General features: G+C 35.5%; 1 protein-coding gene and 1 long non-coding RNA gene across 3 annotated transcripts in view; both read right to left on the bottom strand.

Moving 5' to 3' along the window:
• Positions 1-2636: 2636 nt before the first annotated feature.
• On the bottom strand, positions 2637-20715 carry LOC139178872 (uncharacterized). Its single transcript, XR_011563304.1, has 3 exons — positions 20184-20715; positions 19569-19629; positions 2637-5511 (listed from the first exon to the last, which is right to left on the bottom strand). It is a non-coding gene; the product is annotated as an uncharacterized lncRNA (long non-coding RNA).
• A 112-nt stretch (positions 20716-20827) lies between these two features.
• KHDRBS2 (KH RNA binding domain containing, signal transduction associated 2) overlaps positions 20828-23870 on the bottom strand; it is a 699109-nt gene continuing 696066 nt past the window's right edge. The window contains exons 9-10 of one of the 2 annotated variants that reach the window (XM_070777722.1): positions 23026-23046; positions 20828-21761 (exon numbers count right to left, since the gene is read on the bottom strand). In XM_070777722.1, the coding sequence (XP_070633823.1) occupies positions 21664-21761; positions 23026-23046 (119 nt within the window). In that variant the 3' untranslated portion in view covers positions 20828-21663. The remainder of the gene's footprint in view (positions 21762-23025; positions 23047-23870) is intronic. The other variant, XM_070777723.1, reaches the window with a different exon arrangement.

Raw genomic sequence — 23870 nt, forward strand, 5'->3', positions numbered from 1 at the left:
TTTGTCAGGTTTTGGTATTAGGGTGATGGTGGCCTCATAGAATGAGTTTGGAAGTTTACCTTCCTCTGTAATTTTCTGGAAGAGTTTGAGCAGGATAGGTGTTAGCTCTTCTCTAAATTTTTGGTAGAATTCAGCTGTGAAGCCGTCTGGACCTGGGCTTTTGTTTGCTGGAAGATTTTTGATTACAATTTCAATTTCCATGCTTGTGATGGGTCTGTTGAGATTTTCTATTTCTTCCTGGTCGGGTTTTGGAAAGTTGTACTTTTCTAAAAATTTGTCCATTTCTTCCACATTGTCCATTTTATTGACATATAATTGTTGATAATAGTCTCTTATGATCCTTTGTATTTCTGTGTTGTCTGTTGTGATCTCTCCGTTTTCATTTCTAATTTTATTGATTTGATTTTTCTCCCTTTGTTTCTTGATGAGTCTGGCTAATGGTTTGTCAATTTTACTTATCCTTTCAAAGAACCAGCTTTTGGCTTTGTTGATTTTTGTTATGGTCTCTTTTGTTTCTTTTGCATTTATTTCTGCTCTAATTTTTAAGATTTCTTTCCTTCTACTAACCCTGGGGTTCTTCATTTCTTCCTCTTCTAGTTACTCTAGGTGTAGAGTTAGATTATTTATTTGACTTTTTTCTTTTTTCTTGAGGTGTGCCTGTATTGCTATGAACTCTTGCCTTAGGACTGCTTTTACTGTGTCCCACAGGTTTTGGGTTGTTGTGTTTTCATTTTCTTTTGTTTCTATGCAAATTTTGATTTCTTTCTTGATGTCTTCTGTGATTTGTTGGTTATTCAGCAATGTGTTTTTCAGCCTCCATATGTTGGAATTTTTAATAGTTTTTCTCCTGTAATTGAGATCTAATCTTACTCCATTGTGGGCAGAAAAGATGCTTGGAATGATTTCTATTTTTTTGAATTTACCAAGGCTAGCTTTATGGCCCAGGATGTGATCTGTCCTGGAGAATGTCCCATGTGCACTTGAGAAACAGGTGAAATTCATTGTTTGGGATGAAATGTCTTATCGATATCAATTAGGTCTAACTGGTCTATTGTATTGTTTAACGTTTGTGTTTCCTTGTTAATTTTCTGTTTAGTTGATCTATCCATAGGTGTGAGTGGGGCATTAAAGTCTCCCACTATTATTGTGTTATTGTTAATTTCTCCTTTCATACTTGTTAGCATTTGTCTTACATACTGCGGTGCTCCCGTGTTGGGTGCATATATATTTATAATTGTTATATCTTCTTCTTGGATTGATCCTTTGATCATTATGTAGTGACCTTCTTTGTCTCTTTTCACAGCCTTTGTTTTAAAGTCTATTTTATCTGATATGAGTATTGCTATTCCTGCTTTCTTTTGGTCCCTATTTGCATGGAAAATCTTTTTCCAGCCCTTCACTTTCAGTCTGTATGTGTCCCCTGTTTTGAGGTGGGTCTCCTGTAGACAACATATGTAGGGGTCTTGTTTTTGTATCCATTCAGCCAGTCTTTGTCTTTTGGTTGGGGCATTCAACCCATTTACATTTAAGGTAATTACTGATAAGTATGATCCCATTGCCATTTACTTTATTGTTTTGTGTTCGAGTTTATACACCGTTTTTGTGTTTCCTGTCTAGAGAATGTCCTTTAGTATTTGTTGGAGAGCTGGTTTGGTGGTGCAGAATTCTCTCAGCTTTTGCTTGTCTGTAAAGCTTTTGATTTCTCCTTCATACTTGAATGAAATCCTTGCTGGGTACAATAATCTGGGCTGTAGGTTATTTTCTTTCATCACTTTAAGTATGTCTTGCCATTCCCTCCTGGCTTGAAGAGTTTCTATTGAAAGATCAGCTGTTATCCTTATGGGAATTCCCTTGTGTGTTATTTGTTGTTTTTCCCTGGCTGCTTTTAATATTTGTTCTTTGTGTTTGATCTTTGTTAATTTGATTAATATGTGTCTTGGGGTGTTTCGCCTTGGGTTTATCCTGTTTGGGACTCTCTGGGTTTCTTGGACTTGGGTGATTATTTCCTTCCCCATTTTAGGGAAGTTTTCAACTATTATCTCCTCAAGAATTTTCTCATGGTCTTTCTTTTTGTCTTCTTCTTCTGGGACCCCTATGATTCGAATGCTGTAGCATTTAATATTGTCCTGGAGGTCTCTGAGATCGTCCTCATTTCTTTTAATTTGTTTTTCTTTTATCCTCTCTGATTCATTTATTTCTACCATTCTATCTTCTAATTCACTAATCCTATCTTCTGCCTCTGTTATTCTACTATTTGTTGCCTCCAGAGTGTTTTCAATTTCATTTATTGCATTATTCATTGTTTTTCAGCATTTCCTTCCATTTTTAGCATCTGTTTAAACCAGCCTTTGAAACTCAGGGAAGGTCACGGAGGCTCAATGAAGCCTGTTTCCTATAATCCAGAAAAGAGGACACAGGAGGGTTTTTGTGCCCAGGAGTTCCATAGGGTGCTTCTGAGTTTCATTTGTACATTGAAGACAATTAAAAATAAACAAAACAAGTACTATATTTGGGAACAGTTATATTTTGTGTTGTCTGTCATCTTATTAACAATATAAATATTAGTTATAAATAAAAATCATTTGAGAATTGAGGTAGGTATCATTTCTATAAAATTTCTATAAAAGAGACTGAACACAGCAATGTATTAATGCTAAAAATCATGGTTACTTTGAGAGGTAAGGTACATTTCTACTATAGTAATAATGAAGTTTAATTAGAAAACAAATAAAACATTTATATTTTAACATGCTAAAAGCACGTTTAGCCAAAATAGGGAAAGAAATAATGCCCAACGGATATTTACCAAAATGGGGGCTTCCCTGGTGGCTCAGACGGTAAAGTGTCTGCCTGCAGAGCAGGAGAACGGGGTTTGATCCCTGGGTTGGGAAGATCCCCTGAAGAAGGAAATGGCAACCCACTCCAGTACTCTTGCCAGAAAATTCCATGGACTGAGGAGCCTGGTAGGCTACAGTCCATGGGGTCGCAAAGAGTCAGACATGGCTGAGTGACTTCATTTTAATGTCAAATAATCTATCTTTAAAAATAAATACATGTTCTAGAAAAGTGACAGCATATTGAAATTTTACTACTTTTGTGTGAACATCACAGACATAAAGTCATCTCTCATTTATTCTGCATTTCTAGGCATTTCTTTCCTTTAAATTTGGGGAGGGAGGCAGCAAGGATCATTTCATCACAAACACATGTATTTGTTTCACTATTTACAACTTTTGTGCCATATCTTATTTACATAATTTGCCCTAATATTTTAATAGCTATTTACACTTAATAAAAAGTACATTTCCTGATCTCAGTAGTGCATCAGAAATATACAAGGTTCTGAGCACACCACAACCTGAAGTGTATAACAGACTCCAGCTATCTGACCACAGAAGCAAGAATTCAGGAATTCATATCAAATTCAGAAATGAGGTTTGACCTGAAACTGAGTAAATCTAAGACCCTCAGTAATGTTAGTAAGAGGGTAACATGCAGGAAGGCCAGGGGTATCCAAATGGAGGAAACAGGTGGCAAATGTCAGACATTTTTTCTCTCTCCTTTAAGCGGCAGGAGGAAACAAACTACAAGTGTCAGATTTTTTTCTCTAAAAATTCTGTGTTGCCATGATGACACCTGGTTCCACCTGAACTTAACTTTTCTCAAACCTGGAAATGCTTTTCTTAAGCTATGTTAATGAAACTATGTATTTACTTTGGAATTTGCCTTTCTTCAAAATGGTTCCACCTAGGACTAACTTTTGGCTGATACTAGCTCAACAAACCAGTATTTATATCAATTGTTTTATGGCTGGGCGATGACACACCTCGTATCATCCTATCTCAAACGTGTGTGTTGTGGGAGAGGAAACAGGTGAAACTTCGTCACCATGAGGTGTCTCTCTTATCCAATTAATAGCTTTATTAACAGACATAAAAGAGCTTGCTAAACTAGCAAAGGGGGGCACTCTCCATCCCCTTTTGATATCCATGTCAGAAGCTTTCTCTGTCCCTTTTTCACTTTAATAAAACTCTGCTACACAAAAGCTCTTGAGTGATCAAGCCTGGTCACTGGTCCCACAGCTAAATCTTCTTCAGAGATCACAAATCCAACACTTCACTATAAGCTATCATTAGCATATAGGAAAAGGAGCTAGTATATTTCAACAATGCACCTGTGACAAATAGATATTTCTTGATCCTTTCTATACACTTTTACAATAAAGTGGATGGAGATAAATTGGACCAAATAGCAGAATCTTTCTAGATGTCTAAACTCTTAGGAAGAAACCCAACTCTTTGCACAGTTAAATGAAATTGCTTAAAATTAAATCAAGATCAATTTAACTGATCAAATGTTTAATTTAGACTCAAATGTTCTGGGATCTTTCTCTCAAAACAGTTTCTTGTTTTCAAATTAGGAATTTGCTGTGACTTTTTTTGGTCTTTGTAGACCAAGCCAAAATTAGATTTTTCAACTCACAGGCATTTAAAAATCTCAGTTATCCAATGCTCATAAATTCCAGTAAAAATAAGAGAGAATAATGTAAGACAATGATGGCCACAGTTATGCTAATACTTATCTAGTGGTACAATAATTACACATTTTTTTCTATTGAACTTCTTATAATCACAGATGGTAAAGAAATGGAGTCAAAATCTTGATCTATTATAAATAAAAATGAGAAGGTTTCCATTGATTTTTCTTAATTTCAATTCCATCTTCTTCCAGTTAAAATCAGAAAAATTATTAGTTAATTTCAATATTACAGATTCACTATACATCTTCATATTCATTAGGCTCTTGAACAATGTCATTGTATCAGAAACCAAAGGCTGTTTTGTAAAGTATTCAGTACTATGGCATATTTTAAGGAGAAGTCATATAAATGTTAATTATTAAAGTTCTGAGTAAATATTTATATATATAAATGTTGTAGTTGTCTAGTCGCTAAGTTGTGTCCAACTCTCTTGTGACCCCATGGACTGTAGCCCTCTAGGCTCCTCTGTCCATGGGATTTCTCAGGCAAGAATACTGGAGTTGGTTACCATTTCCTTCTCCAGGGGATCTTCCCAGACCAGGGATAAAAACCCACATCTCCAGCACTGAAAGGTGGATTGATTACCACTGAGCCACCTGGGAAGCCCAATACTTCTATCTCAAGACATTTGATTAAGTGTGCTTAGTTGCTCAGTCCTGTCGGACTCTTTGTGACCCCATGGACTGCAGCCCTCCAGGCTCCTCTGTCCATGGGGATTCTCCAGGCAAGAATACTGAAATGGGTTGCCATGCTCTCCTCTTTGGTTAAGTAGGAATTTATTAAGATATGTTAATAATTACTTCACATGAGTAGTGTTCTCTCATACAACTTGATCTCTTCCATCACTGGACACTGCTGCTGCTAAGTTGCTTCAGTTGTGTCCGACTCTGTACGACCCCATAGACTGCAGCCCACCAGGCTCGCCTGTCCCTGGGATTCTCAAGGCAAGAACACTGGAGTGGGTACTGTCACTTAGCAAAAAAAAAAAAAAAAAAAAAAAATTGTTATTTATTTTGGAGAGGTAAATGTTGCAGATCAAATCATATGATTTTGCACAGACCTTTTAACCCTTTGAAGTATTATCTCCTCATTTTTAAAATGAGGATAGGAAAATTTGCCATTTTCATCATAGAGCTGTTGTGATAATATTATCTTAAACATTCTTAAAGTATAACTGCATATAAATAGTTATGTATGTACACATAATGTCATATATGGTATTAATATTTTATAAATAAATCAACTTAATTTCCATATATTCTAAATAGTACATAAGAAATATGATTAGAAAAAGATAGAGTCAAATCGATATTTATTAATTTAGTTGTATTTGATAAATGCCTTTCATCAATTTGTTTTTTATTTAATTTTATTACTATTATTATTATTATTATTTTTTTTACTTTACAATATTGTATTGGTTTTGCCATACATCAACATGCATCCACCACGGGTGTACACGTGTTCCCCATCCTGAACCCCCCTCCCACCTCCCTCCCTATACCATCCCTCTGGGTCATCCCAGTGCACCAGCCCCAAGCTTCCATCAATTTGAATGAATATAGTAGATTGAGCCAAAGATTAAAATGTTAAGCCTTTTCTTTGGAGGGCTCTGATTTTGTTGTTGTTGTTGTTTTTATTAGAAAAGTAAAGCCTGACTTTTCTTTCCCAAAATATTTTTTTTTTTTTTTTTGCACACCCAGCTGTATTTATTGTGAGCAACCATGTGTCTGACTAAAAATTAAGAATCCTAATACAATGTGAGAATGGTGATAACAGATAACGGGCACAAGTAGCATATATCCATCAACATTTTTCCTATTACTTAACAAAGTATTTCCATCAGCCAACAAATGATATTTATACAGGCATCACTCTGACCTCTCTAAAGAATCATGCCAATGGTGTGAGTCACAAGAAAATCCAACTGATATATTGGGTAAAACACAGTGAATTGTAAAACTATTTTTCTTTCAAAGTTCTTTTCAGGGATACTCCTAGAGAATAATTTACAATGGTGGTTTTGCCTAAGGGCTCTTAAATCTCCTAAATGTTGCTCTCTAGACATTGGGTTGGCTAAAAATTTTGTTTGGATTTTTCCATAAGATGTTATGGAAAAAGCTGAATGAACATACTGGTCAACCCAGTATTTATATTCTTCATTCCTTCATGTATTGTCAGAAAATATAGAGCTAACAAAAAATATTTTCTCTATGTAAGAGGCTGGAGACATCACTATGATATTAGGAACTGCAAGGAACACCATCATGTTCCTGATCTATAATTTTCCTTTCACATATCAATCCATTCTTGGATACCCACAGTAGTGGATTTTTAAAATTTTATTTAACAATATGGTCAACCCCAATCAAAACATTTAAAACTGCCTCCTTTTGTGCATTAGTCAAACTAAAACAAATTAGGGAAACATATATCCAGAAATACATTACAAAACCAAAGAGAAATTAGTTTAAAGTATTAAATGGCTTACTGCAAAGCGTATATTATTGTTTCCTTACATCATTGTGAAAAATGAGGGTATTGTAATTCCAAGACAATCTGCTTTTGATTGGTCCCAGTGGTTATTAGATGGCTATTATCAAATAATTCAGGCTACAGAGGTCAAGGCTTATAGATATGATTTGACATATTGCTACCCAGTTCATTTTCACATAAAGTCCTCCATTTTCACCCAGATACTTAGTCATCAGTTAGCATGACATAAATAAAACACAGTGAATCTTACAAAATTTCACCATAAAAGGACTCAGTCTGAGTTCACATAATCTTTTCATGATGTCATGTACTGCACTGTGCTTTTTTTTTTTTTCAAGTAAGGAATGTAAAATTCAAAGGCAAGGATTATAAGTGTTCTGTAAAGTATTTCAATGCCACACTCTCAGTGCTCAGTAAATTTTAAATAGCAAAAAGTAAAGTTACAAGTTCTAAAGTCTTATTCTGACATCCTAGAGTATGATAATATTAATATTTAAGATTTTGATCCTGTCGCCTATAAACAAATGTTGTAAGAGTGAACATCTTCAAACCAGGATGCTGCACTTGATGACATTTTTCTTTGCAATGTACTTAGCCCAGTGGACTATTGGGCACTCACTAAATATGCGCCCCCCCCCCAACACTGCCATTGGATGGACTGATGCTGAAGCTCTAAAACTTTTGCCACCTGATGCAAAGAGCCTGCTGTTGGAAACAATTGAAGGCAAAAGGAGAAAAGGATTGGCAGAAGATGAGACGGTTAGATAGCATTACTGACTGAATTTGACCAAACTCTGGGAGACAGTGAAGGACAGGTAAGCCTGTTGTGCTGCTGTCCATGGGGTCACAAAGAGTCAGACGTGCCATAGTGACTGAAGAAGAACAACAGCAAAATACGTTTTAGTTGCAAACTGTCATAAGGCCACTTTCTTTAGAACCTTTTTTAATTTAGTAACAGGCTCTTATTTCTATTATTATTTTCAGGTAAAAGTGTTTCCTTGAATAACATAATTAACTGCTATATTTAGAGACAGAAAACTATGTGGATTTGGTAAGTCATTTGAATTTTACTAAAAATACAAAAATACCTTGGACTTAAATCCTGAGAGAATTAATTAATGGTCTTCTCTTACTTCTGAACAATCAAACTCATGATCAAGTTTTACTTATTAGTGAATTAACCTTTATGATGCCCTATTTAGATATCCCCATAATAATCTTACTAGAGGAAACAATTCTTATTGAGAAAACATACAGTTAATGCTTCCAATAAGGTCTATTATTTTTATTTACTCATAGTAGCTACATAGTACAAAACTATATGTTTCTTAAAATATAGGTTGAAGGACAGTAACTCTCAAACCTCAAAGTACTTGTAAACCAATATGATAAAATTATTTTGGTGTATACTTGATTTGTACATTTAGTACTCCTAATTTTTAAAATATATCTGAACAGTTCTGAAGTTCTATGTATCTAGTAATTTGTAATTTTCTAAAAGATCAAATTGGTACAAATTTTTGTTCTTGATAATCAACATTGGACACATAGAAATTTTCTTGAGGTTATTTAAAAAATAAAACAAAAAAAAAAACAACTCTACTGGTGGAAGTGAAGGGTAAATGCAGTGAATCATGAGGGTGACTGTTCTGAGAAAGACAACAGACTCATGCAACAGTGACATGTTCTGTATTTGCTCTAGAGGAGAGGCACGTTTTTAATTTCTAAAGTCACTGCTTTTTGTGATAAACTGCCTGGTTGTGACTTAACGAGAATTTTCAGATGTTAGGGCACTCCAGTGTTTTAAGGTTGTAAGGGGTGGGTTATTTTACATTTTTTGTGTTACTACCTGTTTTAGCACTTCTAATAGGCCTTTCTCAACCTTTCAGCTATGTTACCTTCTAAACTGATTTTTTCCTTATTCTCATGTTCATTTTGGCATCCTTTCAAATATTTATAAAGTATAAATACATTATACATTTAAATGGCATGCTAAGTCGCTTCAGTTGTGTCCGACTTAGTGTGACACCACAGATGGCAGCCCACCAGGCTCTGCCATCCCCGGGATCCTCCAGGCAAGAACACTGGAGTGGGTTGCCATTAAATGGTATATATCATCTATATAGGATAAGAGACAATAAAGGAAAACATTTTTTAAATAATAATCACACAGATTTAGAGAAATCAATAGAGCATGTTGTTACAAGTAAGTGACCATGACTATTTTTCTAGACATATATTTATCCAGTTTATTTTTATTTTTCATTGATGGTTTATGTCAAGCTCCATGAAGTCTACATTCTATACTTAGACAGAGATAACTTCCACTTAATCCATGGTAAGATGTGAAAATAAATATAGTCGGGCACAACCTACATCAAGTTAAGGTTACTAAGCAAGACTTACTTTCTAGATAATTCAGGAAAAAGAGATATTCTGAATACTTCGGCTTATGCAGATAGAGGCATTTAGAAAATTATCATTAGACTTCAAAGTTAGTACTGACTTTGCCACTACTCATGGTAAAAGAATTTATCTTAATTCTTTTACTAGCTTGAAGAATGAATTACATATCTGCATTTTGTTTTCCTCTAAAATTTAGTTTACTACAGAATCTGTGATCAAAGTAATAGAGCACAGTAAAGCATATGAACTAAAGATTAAGCCTCTGGGTTTAGTCCAACCCACTGGCCAGTTATGACCTTGGTGGGATTAATTCTCCTCTCAGGCTTAGTGCCCTCATTTAGAAAATGAGAATGCCCCAGAACTTATATCATGTGGCTGTTGAGAAAATATATGAAATAATTCCTAAAAATACCCAATACAATGTTTATGTGTTCACTCCATTATTGTAAATATCTGTTTATTCACATTATTATTACTACTGCTGAAATAGTTATACAAACTTATCGCTAGTTTTATCTTTGTTTTTAACCCTATTTCATTGTGAGCAAAATATATGCAACAGTATTATAAGATTCTTCTGTATAAACATATAATACATGTTATATATGTTATGCCCATATAATATACCCATTATACCCAATATATGCTTTCTTAATGCTATAATGATAATCATTTTTGCAACTGTGTTCTTTTTTTTTCTAATTTTATTTTATTTTTAAACTTTACATAATTGTATTAGTTTTGCCAAATATCAAAATGAATCCGCCACAGGTATACATGTGTTCCCCATCCCGAACCCTTCTCCCTCCTCCCTCCCCATACCATCCCTCTGGGCCGTCCCAGTGCACCAGCCCCAAGCATCCAGCATCGTGCATCGAACCTGGACTGGCAACTCGTTTCCTACATGATATTTTACATGTTTCATTGCCATTCTCCCAAATCTTCCCACCCTCTCCCTCTCCCACAGAGTCCATAAGACTGTTCTATACATCAGTGTCTCTTTTGCTGTCTCATACACCAGGTTATTGTTACCATCTTTCTAAATTCCATATATATGCGTTAGTATACTGTATTTGTTTTTCCTTCTGGCTTACTTCACTCTGTATAATAGGCTCCAGTTTCATCCACCTCATTAGAACTGATTCAAATGTATTCTTTTTAATGGCTGAGTAATACTCCATTGTGTATATGTACCACAGCTTTCTTATCCATTCATCTGCTGATGGACATCTAGGTTGCTTCCATGTCTTGTGTACCCCAGTGTTCATCGCAGCACTGTTTATAATAGCCAAGACATGCAACTGTGTTCTAAAGCCTACATTACTTGATTTCAGTAAAGAATATTTTAAAAATGTTTAGGCTACAAATTGATTTGGGTAATAAGAATATTTTTATGGATTAAACTAGCTTCTATTCGTGCATTTGATAAAAACCATGAAGATATTTTACAGTTAAAGTCTTTAGTTAAGGAAAAATAACTTGGGAAAGAATAACTAAATTTGGGAGAGGGATATATGTATGATTTTACTTTATATATGTCACAGTTATATGAGTATATACTATTAATTTTTTACCCAATTTTACCTATAAAAACTGAAACTCAAAAAGTGAAAGCAAGTTTGTTTACACTCTAGAGCATGTACTTTGGGTTAAAGTTCATAGTGTCACAATACAACTTTAATCCTCCACACTAACAAACATTAAGGGAATAGATCCCTTTTTCACAAAAGAACAAAATTCATCTCACTTCTGAAAGTTAAAATTGCACTTATGGATAAAGTAGAATTTCACTGCAAATGAATAAGTAACAAGCAATTGAGGAATGGAGGAAGGAGGGAAGTGAAACAAGATGAAGAAAATCAGAAGGCATATAAAGCAATCTATTAACAGAGTTGTCTCTAAGGGATAGGATTATAGACTTTTGATTTTTACATTACACATTTTACATTATACAATATAATTTTTAACCCTGACTGTGGATTAATTTGTAATAAAAAAGGAGACAGTATTAAAAAAGACACCCCCTCCCCCCAAATTACTAATTCACTGACAATTCTGACATTTTGTAAGACAATCATTACATGTTCCTGAATAATTTACTCACAAGAAATGAAGAAAGGTCTTTAAGAAGTTAAACCAATTTGTACTTTGAGGTTAACAATAATTAAACGGTTCCAAAGTATATCTGATGGATTACTTATTTTAAAATATATTGCCTTATAAGAAGGCAGCACATCTAATGTTAGCTCTAAATAAGTATGTATTGGTCAATAAATACATTTACATTCAAAGTTTCCAATAATAAAATTGAAAGAAACAGTTTAAAAAATGCAGCATTAATTTTATCATGAAGATTATCTTTATGTAACATTTAAATATAATCCTCCCTAGTTAAAGACATATAAAACTGGCTCCCTTCCAGTCACAGACACTATGCACTGATCTTTTTGAATTCCATTAGGAGGTTTATTTATTTGTAAGTTTAAGGTTTCTATTTTGAAATTGAGAACTTAGACTAATTGGACACATTTTCTTACCTATTGCATCACCTTCTACATTACAGGTAAGAAACCAAGATTTTGTGACCAGTAGGACTCCCCTGGTAGCTCAGTTAGTAAAAAATCCACCTGCAATACAGGAGACCCCAGTTCAGTTCCTGGGTAGGGGAGATCCCCTGGAGAAAGGATAGGCTACCCACTCCAGTATTTTGGGCTTCTCTGGTGGCTCAGCTGATCCACCTGCAACGTGGGAGATCTAGGTTCAATCCCTGGGTTGGGAAGTTCCCCTGGAGAAGGGAACCCTCTCCAGTATTCTGGCCTGGAGAATTCCATGGATTGTATAGTTCATGGGGTCGCAAAGAGTTGGACACTACTGAGCGACTTTCACTTATGACTCCCTAGGTGGTGCTAGTGATAAAGAATCCACCTGCCAATGCAAGAGAAACAAAAGAGGTAGTTTCCACCCTTGGGCTGAGAAGATCCCTTGGGGTAGGAAATGGCAACCCGCTCCAGTATTCTTGCCTGGAAAATTCTGCGGACAGAAGAGCCTGGCGGGCTACAGAACAAGCCAGAAAGAGCTGGACGTAATGGGGGAACTGAGCACACACACAGGTTATAAATAAATGTGAACAGTTGTTCTTTTTCTGTTTTAAGTAAATACTTTTCATAGTTTTTAGCTTACAATGGGTATGTATTGGTTTCATAATTAATACAACGAACATTTCTTAATGTGGGGGAGGCCCTATTGTATAGATTGGGCACCACTCCCTTCCCTAGAGACATCGACTAATTGCCTTTTTCTTTTTCCTCTCATATCCCATGTGCCATTGGGAAAACGACAGCGACAGCGACCTTGAGAAACGAGGGGTGAGATGGCATCAGAAAGGTTGAAAAATGTCCTGATCTAAAAAAAGGCAGGCTGTGAGGTCAGAATGCGGCAAATGCAGTGCACTTTTGTGGGGGCAGACAGAGACAGACAGGAGGGAGGGGACATTTTCCTGTTGGTGGAAGTCGTCCTGAGATGCATTAAGGGGACAGGAAACCTGTGTCCAGTGGTGACATTTCCTTCCAGTGAGGTTCTAGGACGAGGCTCCAAGAGTCTCCAAATTTCTCTTGGAAATAGATAATTGTCTATATCCCACTGTGACATATAAAATATGATGAAACAGAAGCTTGAACAAAATAAGCATTCAGTAGTTTGTTACCAATTTTTCAGATGGCTCATTCTGTACTTGTTTTTGGTAAAGGCAGCATACAGAATATTGAAGACTGATACTGCCAATCAATAAGAAAAGTGTCTTACTTTCAACTGAGATATTTTAATAGGAAATTAGAATGTCCAGGCACATGCTACACATTATATTGGCAACAGAAAATGTTTTGTTTAAAATATTTTAAATTGAGTAATAACTTCACTTTGTTTCTTAACACATGATTGCATGGTTTACACAAAGTATTTCTAATTTGAATGGACTCTCATACTTTAAAACAGAGTTCTGACTTATAGATTGAAGAATAAAAGCCTGAAATTTCTTTCATGCTTATTTATGTGAGGTTTTTTGATATTAAAACGGACCTTAAAAGTATAAATGAATCCATTTGTTCTACAAAGCACGGTAGCATTTGCCTCCATTTTCTATGGTGGAACTGTTGACAGAATGACAAAATTGAGGAAAGATCAAAGTAGATGCAAGTCAAGCTAAAATATTTTATCATAGCCTTTTAATTTTTTTTTTTCAATTTTCTGTTTTCTTTTTTTTTTTTTTTTTTTGACTTTTTCTTCATTTTATTTTTTAACTTTACAATATTGTATTGGTTTTGCCATACATCAAAATAAATCCACCACAGGTATATACCATGTTCATGGATTGGAAGAATCAATATAGTGAAAGTGAGTATACTACCCAAAGCAATTTATAGATTCAATGCAATCCCTATCAAGCTACCAACAGTATTCTTCATATAGCTAGAACAAATAATTTCACAATTTGTATGGAAATACAAAAAACCTCGAATAGCCAAAGCAATCTTGAGAAAGAAGAATGGAACTGGAGGAATCAACCTACCTGACTTCAGGCTCTACTACAAAGCCACTGTTATCAAGACAGTATGGTACTGGCACAAAGACAGAAATATAGATCAATGGGACAAAATAGAAAGCCCAGAGATAAATCCACACACATATGGACACCTTATCTTTGACAAAGGAGGCAAGAATATACAATGGATTAAAGACAATCTCTTTAAAAAGTGGTGCTGGGAAAACTGGTCAACCACTTGTAAAAGGATGAAACTAGAACACTTTCTAACACCATACACAAAAATAAAATCAAAATGGATTAAAGATCTAAACGTAAGCCCAGAAACTATAAAACTCCTAGAGGAGAACATAGGCAAAACACTCTCCAACATACATCACAGCAGGATCCTCTATGACCCACCTCCTAGAATATTGGAAATAAAAGCAAAAATAAACAAATGGGACCTAATTAAACTTAAAAGCTTCTGCACAACAAAGGAAACTATAAGCAAGGTGAAAAGACAGCCTTCAGAAAGGGAGAAAATAATAGCAAATGAAGCAACTGACAAACAACTGATCTCAAAAATATACAAGTAACTCCTACAGCTCAACTCCAGAAAAATAAATGACCCAATCAAAAAATGGGGCAAAGAACTAAATAGACATTTCTCCAAAGAAGACATACAGATGGCTAACAAACACATGACAAGATGCTCAACATCACTCATTGTCAGAGAAATGCAAATCAAAACAACTATGAGGTACCATTTCACGCCAGTCAGAATGACTGTGATCCAAAAGTCTACAAGCAATAAATGCTAGAGAGGGTGTGGAGAAAAGGGAACCCTTTTACACTGTTGGTGGGAATGCAAACTAGTACAGCCACTTTGGAGAACAGTGTGGAGATTCCTTAAAAAACTGGAAATATAATAGCTTTTTTAGTAAGCTGCCACAAATAAAAATTATTCTATGGTTATCTGAGATTTTAGATTCACTTTGAATCAAATTCATTAAAAGTTGGGACTCATGACAGCATTTTGGGAAATGTATGTGCTATAAAATTTTGTTTTAAATACTGGTTTTCTTATATGTTAGTACTGTGACATTAGCTAAGTCGCTGAACTTTGACTTTCTCTTCTATAAAATGGGATTACCTGTTCTTCCTAGTACCTTGCCTGGTATGTACACTCAGAAAACTGATGGCCTCATTATTATTGTTGCTGTTATTCCTTGGCCTCATACATAATGTAAATAATGTGATCAGTTTTGTTAATTACTGTTCAATTGACTATTTGCAGTCATTCACTCCATAATTTTTCTGCAACAAAAATTAAGCTTTTCAATGGAACCTGAAGTTAACAATTTCTTGATACTAAAACTGATACTTGATATTCAATCAACTTGGGAGATTACCAATCACTGCTTTCTATTCCCTTTAAAGCCTCCCAAAGTAGACAAATTTCTGTAATTATTTTAACCAAGAGACACAGAGATTGAGATAAGGAAGAAAATGCTACATAATTAAAGGGTGACATTTTTAAGGGACATTTATGATTTCAAAATACAAACCTGTATATTTTTAAGTGGAAAACAAAAGGAACAAGAGTAATATTTTAATAATATAGTTTGAAAAGCAATTTCCTTGAAAGGAATTCATGAAAATCTTTAGCATGTCTTTCTGTGCCAAATGTATTTAAAAACTGTTAGTGTTTCAGTTGTTATTAAGCTAAATGGCCTTCAGTTCAGTTCAGTCACTCAGTTGTGGCCTGAGTTCCTTTAATCTACTGAAAGTGAAAATTATCTAAATATTACAAATAAGTCCTAAAAGTATTATCTGGTCTTATAATTGACATCAAAATGATTCTGATTTAATCCTACTGAAATGCCCTAAAACTTTTTGTTGGACATACATGAGTAGGTATAAAGACTTTCTTACTTATTAGTGTTTAGTGCCCAAACTAGCTACCTTTGGTGCTTTGTTGAGCTCCCTGATGTCACAGGATCATTAGTGTACCAAGAGCTATAGCATTATCTGAAAGACTGTGTGGAGGATGGACATGAATAATGTCAACTGTAATTTAGAGAGCTTGATATGTCATGTAACTTACACAGACAAATGTCAGACATGAGAATATCTATACAGACACTGGCTCCTGAACTGGCATAGTACCTGTTTCTGCCATCTTTGGAAGACAACACTTTGAAATGAGTGAGAGGGGACATGATTCCATGAAAGGATCCAATGGGACCAGTATCACTGACAAAAGAAAGCTCCCTCCAATTGGGCAGATGTCCACTAGTCAGGGCCACAATGAACAGTTTTCATTCTATCGAAAGTTTCTGCTGAGAGACCACTGACGTAGGGAAATTCTCATTCTCTGTTGCCAGAGAAACCTACTGTGTTCATTTCTGCTTATTTTGAGTTGGGAAAGTTATGTGATAAGTGACTGCAATGTTAATACATCATTATATTTATACATCCTGGTCTGTGCTGGTCAAAGCTAATGCTGCAACTTCCTTCCCTGCCTTCCGGCAGAGGTGTCTGTGAGTGGCTCTCTGCCACATAAGCTCCAAGCCTGCCAGCATGTAGAAACATTCTATACAAATGTTTTCTTAGATGACTGCACCTAAAATACACTGAGATGGGGAAATTCAGTGAAGCTGAACTCAGTGAATCCTCTCCAGGCTCCACTCTAGACAAATATTTCTTTTGTGTTCTAAGCCTATCTGAGCGTAAGGCTTTTATTGAATAATTGATTTAGTGTATAGACTCAGATTCAAGACCACACTGATGTCTTTATACTAGTATCTTAGATATTGCTATCTCTTGAGCTTTCTTCTCAGTCTGAACAATATTTGTCTTATAGATATATGGAGGTGGATAGGAGTCTTTATTAATTCATTAAATAATTTGTTCTTTATTTTTGGATAGGAGTCTTTAAAATATACTCTTTTATGTCTTATTCTGAACCTACTCAAAACACAGGTTTTGAAACTAAAAATCTCCTTTCTTACAAATCATTGTTTTTGAACTTTAAAAACTCTTACTTTTAACTTAAATAGCCAAGAATATTTTCTCTTGTTCAACATTGGCATTTCTGCTGTGATAGTCCTGCTCTGAGTTAATGCATTAGAAGATCAAGTCTGAATGATTAGAGAATCATGGCGTATACAATGACAATAACAGCAACATAAAATAATTACAGTGGAGACAAAAACATATTATTAATATATCCAAATAGTAACAAATTGCAACTGATTTCTCTATCTGGCTTTACAAAATAAAGCCTACTGTTTAAAAAGGATCAGAGAAGAAGAATATGCAGGATACTGGATTAAAGATTCCTCTCCCCCTGGTTTATAAAAAGAGTAATTTTTTAAACCTTTTTTAAAGTTAATTTTATTGAAGCATAGCTGCTTTGGGGTTCCCTCATGGCTCAGATTCTAAAGAACCTGCCTGTATTCCTGTCTGGAGAATTCCATGAACAGAGGAGCCTGAAGAGTCAGATACGACTGAGAGACTAGTACTTATTATAGTTGCTTTACAATGTTGTGTTAGTTTCTAAGGTATAGCAAAATGAATCAGTTATATGTATACATATATCTTCTCTTTTCTTGGATTTCTTTCCCATTTAGGTCACCATAGAGTACTGAGTAGGGTTCCCTAAGCTATACAGTAGGTTCTCATTATTTATTTATCTTATGTGCTTAGTCACTCGGTCATGTCTGACTGCAACTCCATGGACTGTAGCCTACCAGGCTGCTCTGTCCATGGGGATTCTCCAGGCAAGAATACTGGAGTGGGTTGCCATGCCCCTTCTCCAGGAGATCTTCCCAAACCAGGGATCAAGCCAGGTCTCCTGCATTGCAGGCAGATTCTTTATCATCTGAGCCACCAGAGAAGCCCATGAATACTGGAGTGGGTAGCCTATCACTTATCCAGGGGATCTTCCCAACCTAGGAATCAAACTGGGGTCTCCTGCATTACAGGTGGATTCTTTACTGCTGAGCCACCAGGAAATATAAGGTATTAAACAGTTATTTTAACAGTTTGGGTCTTAGAAAAGCTCGCTCAGATGTAAAGGCAGTTCTTAACTATAAGACTTAATGTAAGTTTTGCCTTATTTTCTTGGGAATATTTCTTCTGATTCAAACCTACAGTGGCTTCCTTTTATTTTTCCCATAAAATCTAAACAATTTAGTACAGTACTCAGGGACGACTCTGACTTGACTCAACCCCATCTCTCCAGGCTTTGCTTTTGCTCGGTGCCTTCATGAATTGGACCCTCATGGCCCATTGACCTGCTCCTCTAGGCACATCCTGAGCTGTTTGGACTCCAAGATCTGCTTCAGCCCATTCCCTCCCCAGGCAGCCCTCCCTTCCTCCTCCCTGCATACTGCTAAGTTGCTTCAGTCATGTCCAATTCTGTGCAACCCCATAGACAGCAGCCCACCAGTTTCCTCTATCCCTGGGATTCTCTAGGCAAGAACACCTGAGTGGGTTGCCATTTCCTTCTCCAATGCATGAAAGTGAAAAGGGAAAGTGAAGTCGTTCAGTCATGTCCGACTCTTCGTGACCTCATGGACTGTAGTCCACCAGGCTCCACCGTCCATGGGATTTTCCAGGCAAGAGTACTGGAGTGGGGTGCCATGTCTTCTCCTCCTCCCTGCATAAGCTGCCCCTATTAGTCCCTGAGTCTCTCAGCCTCTTTGCTCCATCCAGTCATGAGAAATCTTCTGGCTCTCTCATCCCTTGCCTATGGCATTAGTTTAAGGCTACAATATATTAGGAATGCTTGTGTGGTGATAAGAGGACCAGACCCAGCAGGAGAAAACTTGGGTTTTATCTTGGTTTCAAGCATCCTGGCAAGATCATGTCAATTCTCAGGTCTGTCTGTGGATCCCAAAACTGGCAGTGCATTGTTTTCAGTCTGAGGTTTATTGACTAGAGATTTCTGCTCTTTGTGTATAGAACAATATTGTAAAGTAATTAACCTCCAATTAAAATAAATAAATTTATATTAAAAAAAAGAAATTAAGTTTCAGTTCCCAATAGTGCTTTGTACTTAGAAATATTTGCTGAATCAAATACAGCAACAGATAAGAAACAAGGAGTTTACTGATAAATTTAATGGGATAATGAGGAAAATGATGGTAAGTTTATTTATTTGACTAAATATCAATGTTAATAAATAGTATCTTATTGACAGAGAGTAGGCAAGGAGTTGGTTATGGGGCTTCCTTTCCCATCCCCTCTATCTCAGTCAACAATTGTGATTTCCTTTTCTTATACCTGCAGAATAAAATTTTTAACACTTTTTCTTTGTACAGTGAAGAAGAGGTAATATATAGAAGCTCATAGCAAAAGGGCTGTAGATTAACTACAAATTCATGTTTCATTTGACAAGCGTCTGACTAAGCTCAGAAAACTTTGCCAGTAAATACAAAATTAGATCACTTTATTCAAAAGAAGATACAAATATCTCAATTCCTAGACAACAAAGTAAACCTTTAGTATTTCAACAAGTGACATTTGGTGTTTTAGCTTGCTGCACAGCTTCATGTTGGTGAAGATTATCTATCTTTCTCTGGATAAAAATAATCTTACCTCTGTGCTTCTTAGCTCATCACACCTGTTATTCAACTATGTGCTCTTTGCTTGTGGTTACCTGAAATATTGAAAAAAAAAATAGAGTACAAATTAAATACAACTCAATAGCACTTTGTGAAACATAAATGTTAGACATTTAATTGATGACAGACACATACTTCATAAAACTATCAGCATGCAACTCCAGCTGCAAAAACTGAACAGCAATATGCCTAAGCTGGTTAGCAGCAAAAAAGTAAACCAATTACATTGACAAAAGCCACCATAAACAAAAAAAAAAAATCATTTTTAAGAGATTAACAGTTTTGGCATTCATCCCTACCATCGAGTCTTTCATTTTCTTTGTTCCATCAAAATTTAGCTTACATTTGATGTTAACAAGAGTTGCATTACTATTATTGTTAATTTTAGTTCTGTTTATTACCTTGAGGGTTATATATTGTAAAATAATTTTGGTGCCTCTAGTTAACGTTAATTAGTTGTTTTAATAACCTATATACCTATTTGTTATGTTTTTGTAGGTTTACTTTTTTAACTATCAGGAACTTAATAACTGAGAATATTTAACATTACTGTTGCATAGCAAAATTACAGAGTTACTATTAGTGTTACCTGTTTTAACGTTTAGTCATCCTTTGAGTCCTGCGACATATTTCGTTAACAATCATCAGCCATCAAGTCTGATAGTCTCAAAAGAAATATCAGCCCTCTAAACTGCCTTCAAGGGAGGTGATATTTAGCACTGAAAATTACAAATAGAGTTTTTGAGGTTGAATAGCAACAAGTGGCCAGTGACACTGATGATTTGTTTGTCAAAACAAATTGTTGTAAACTACGCAAATGAAGACCACATATTCCTTTGAGTGAAAACAATAAAGTGAATCTACGCAATGCTTACATGTTGGATGGGATATTTAATGTGCGGGAAACTCAAAGGTTGAAGAACTAGGCATTTAGACAGTGGTAAGTAGTAATCTTACCTCTTTATACTCCATTACTCTTTCTCACGAGAGACAAGCTAATGCAAACAAGTCAACCAGAATTTGTGTTTAGCAAGATAAAGCTTAGAGGATAGTTTAAAATCCATTTATTATTCTAAATCCATTTTTTTCCATTAACATGTTATACATTAGTGTCTACTAACCATGATTCATGTAACAGTTTAGTTTTCTAACTTTTAAATTATTTAACAACCATAAGTTATTAGTACACTTTTAAAGTATTACACAAATATCTTAAAACAGGCTTGGGTTCATTTTTGTAATTTTTAAATAGAAAACATTTTAGGCATATCTTGAAGAAGAAATAAAGCAGGCATTTAAAGCTAGAAAACAAGTAATTCCAAATTTAGTTTTTACAAAAGCTTTCAGCTTTATTGACAAATTATGGCAAACATAGTTGACAAATTGTGGTTTCCTATTTAGAGAAACTTACACATGGAACTTTGTGTGTGTGTGTGTGTGTGTGTGTGTGTGTGTGTTTCCTTTTTAAACAAATACAGGTTAAAACACTAAACAAATTCAGTTAGCTACATACATACAGTAGCTTCTTGTTTGCAACCCCATTAAAACAGCATTTAAAATTAAATTTACAAACTTAATATCAAACAGCTTCATCTAACTAACAGATATTAAAAGACAGGTTAAAACATCTTATCTACAACTTTTATTATAGCTAGTTCAAATGTTGTGTTACAGTCTTTTAGTAAACTTAAACAAAGTTTTTCTGATGGAGACTCAAAGTCTGTTAAGAGATTCATGCTCTTTGTTAAATTTGAAAAAAAAAAGAGAGAGAGAGAGAGAAAAAGATTACACACAACAATGAAAACAACCCAGAGTGTATCATCCTACTGAATGATGGTTTATAGACGATGCTTGCCAACATCTTTTTTAGTCTGTCTTGTAAAATAATAATAGTGTCATTGTCATGCCAAATGTATAGGGGAAATACAAGAAATATATGGGAGCAATCATGGGCAGTTATCCCTAGAATAGGAACAAAAAAAAGGACTATTACTTGTCATGTTGTTGTTTATGTGGAGACCACAGGCTATGAACTGTCTTTGAGGTGAGGTCACAGGTGAGGAGAACCCTCAGTATCTACCATAGGGGTGCTCCCTGTATCCCCCTCGGGCTGACCTTGACGGAGGTGCTTTCAGGCTGGAGTGAGTCGTGGCCCATTCTTCTGGTGCTATGAACAAGAGATAGATAGTAAAATTCATTTTGCTTCACAGTTATTGAAAGCAGTTACTTACAATGCAATAGTAGAAAAGAGAGTAAAGCATCTTAACACTGAAGGTCTAGCTTTACTACATGTTTCACATGGTGAGATCTCCAAAAAAGCATATATTTTGAAATGCAACCACTTAGAAATAAGCCAGCATGGCATTTTTCAAAGCACAGAAAGTTAAGAACATTTAAACAGAAAGTCCATATTAAAAAAAAAAGAGGAGCATCAAGGTAAATCACCCCTTCCTTATTCTTTACACAGACTCCTAAAAGAAACTGGATAGGGGAAAACAGCAGTTTTTAGCCACTGATTAACATTAGAATAATCTAGAAATCTTGAAACGAAACCAGAACCAAAATGCCTAATGTCTGTTTTCTATCCCCAAAATCAAATGATTAGAAACTCTAAAGGTTGAGACCCAGGGTTTGGCATTTTTTACATGGTTCCCTAGATCAAGGGTCCCCAGCCTCTGGGCCATGGATTGGTACCTCCTGTCAGATCAGCAGCAGCATTAAGTTAGAAATAAAGTGCACTTGAATCATCCCCAAACCTTCCCACACCCCTGGTCTATGGAAACATTGTCTTCCATGAAACCAGTCCCTGATGCCATAAAGGTTGTGGCCACCGATCAGGGTCAAAGTTTGAGGTTCATTGTGCTAAACTATCCAAGTTAGTGAAAGTAAGTTTCAGTAGCCAAATAAGTAAAGAAAAATCTTCTATCAGTTTTTCCAATAAACAAGTTGGAAAATAAAGAGGTATTAGTACACTAGGACAATTCATCGTTTATGTTTATTCTGACTTCCAGTAACCTCAATGTTCTGGGACCTGGCCAACAGACAAGAAAAGCAACCAAGCTTTTGGGTACTGTGAAAAATAGTTTCTGTAAAGTCTGTGTACCCATAAGGGAAACATAGTGCTTTTCCAAAGGGCCAAGGGGTCTGTGGTGATTTATACAGTCCCAGAAGCTAGGTTATTTAGGCCTTTCAATCAGAATTCAGTTCTTTATTAGAAAGCAGACTGGATTTTGGTGGGAGGAAATATGGGACTAAGAAGAGGAATTACTAGAAAGACACACACTGACATCGATAGCTGATATAAAAGGTGGTGGTAATGGAAATAACTGGAAAATCACTGCAGACTGAGGGCATATACCTCTGGAAAGTTCAAGTGCCTCTAAAAAATGTCTTCAGCAAACATAATAAGAAAAAATTTAAATTGTACTTACTATAAGGCAAGGAATAATGACCTACAATATAGAAAAATGAACAAAAGTTGGATCAATGTAGGGGAAAATAGCATTAAAGGGGTGAACATTAGGTGTCTAAGGATATCGTTCATTAGAATACCTTCATTACAAATGATATATGATGATAAATGAAGGGTTTCATCTCTTTCACTATTTATTCTTTATCGTCTGAGCCACGAGGGAAATGCTTTAAGGTACATGCTTATGTTTATTGCAATATATGTTGAGGCATAAAAGTGAGACCCTAGATAAATATGAGAAATGTTACTTTGGGTCAGAATATAGATATACCTGGATCAGGGGTTGGAAAACTAAGACCTTTGAGCCAGATTTGGCCAGCTGTCTGTTTTAATAAATGCGGTTTTTTTAGAATACAAGTATGCTTATTTATTAAAACACTGTATGTGGTTGCCTTTTCTCTACAAAGGAAGACTTGCTTGATTACTTTCGTGATTGTGACCATACTGGCGCAAAGCCTAAAGTATTTACACTCTGGACTTTTACAGGAAACACTTACAGGCCACAGTCCAGATCATGTTTTTTTGATGGGGGATTGTAGGTATTGGTCTTTTTCACAGTATCTCTTGAAGACAGGAACTTAAGTCTGAGCTGCTGGACTTTCTCAACATAGACATTTTGGAGAATAATGTTATCTGTGTACTTCATTGGAATTAAAGAAAAGTTTCTTTGATGTACTGGAAGGGAAAATAAATCTTGCTTCGAAGCTTGAAAGTGCCTTGTCAGCCTCATATAATGTGAATTTTATATTTTGTCTATGAATTATCAAGAATATGTCAATTTCTTCACCCTCTGGTGGTAGAAGA

This window comes from Bos indicus, chromosome 23 (genome assembly GCF_029378745.1).
Source record: "Bos indicus isolate NIAB-ARS_2022 breed Sahiwal x Tharparkar chromosome 23, NIAB-ARS_B.indTharparkar_mat_pri_1.0, whole genome shotgun sequence".
NCBI classification, from domain to species: domain Eukaryota; kingdom Metazoa; phylum Chordata; class Mammalia; order Artiodactyla; family Bovidae; genus Bos; species Bos indicus.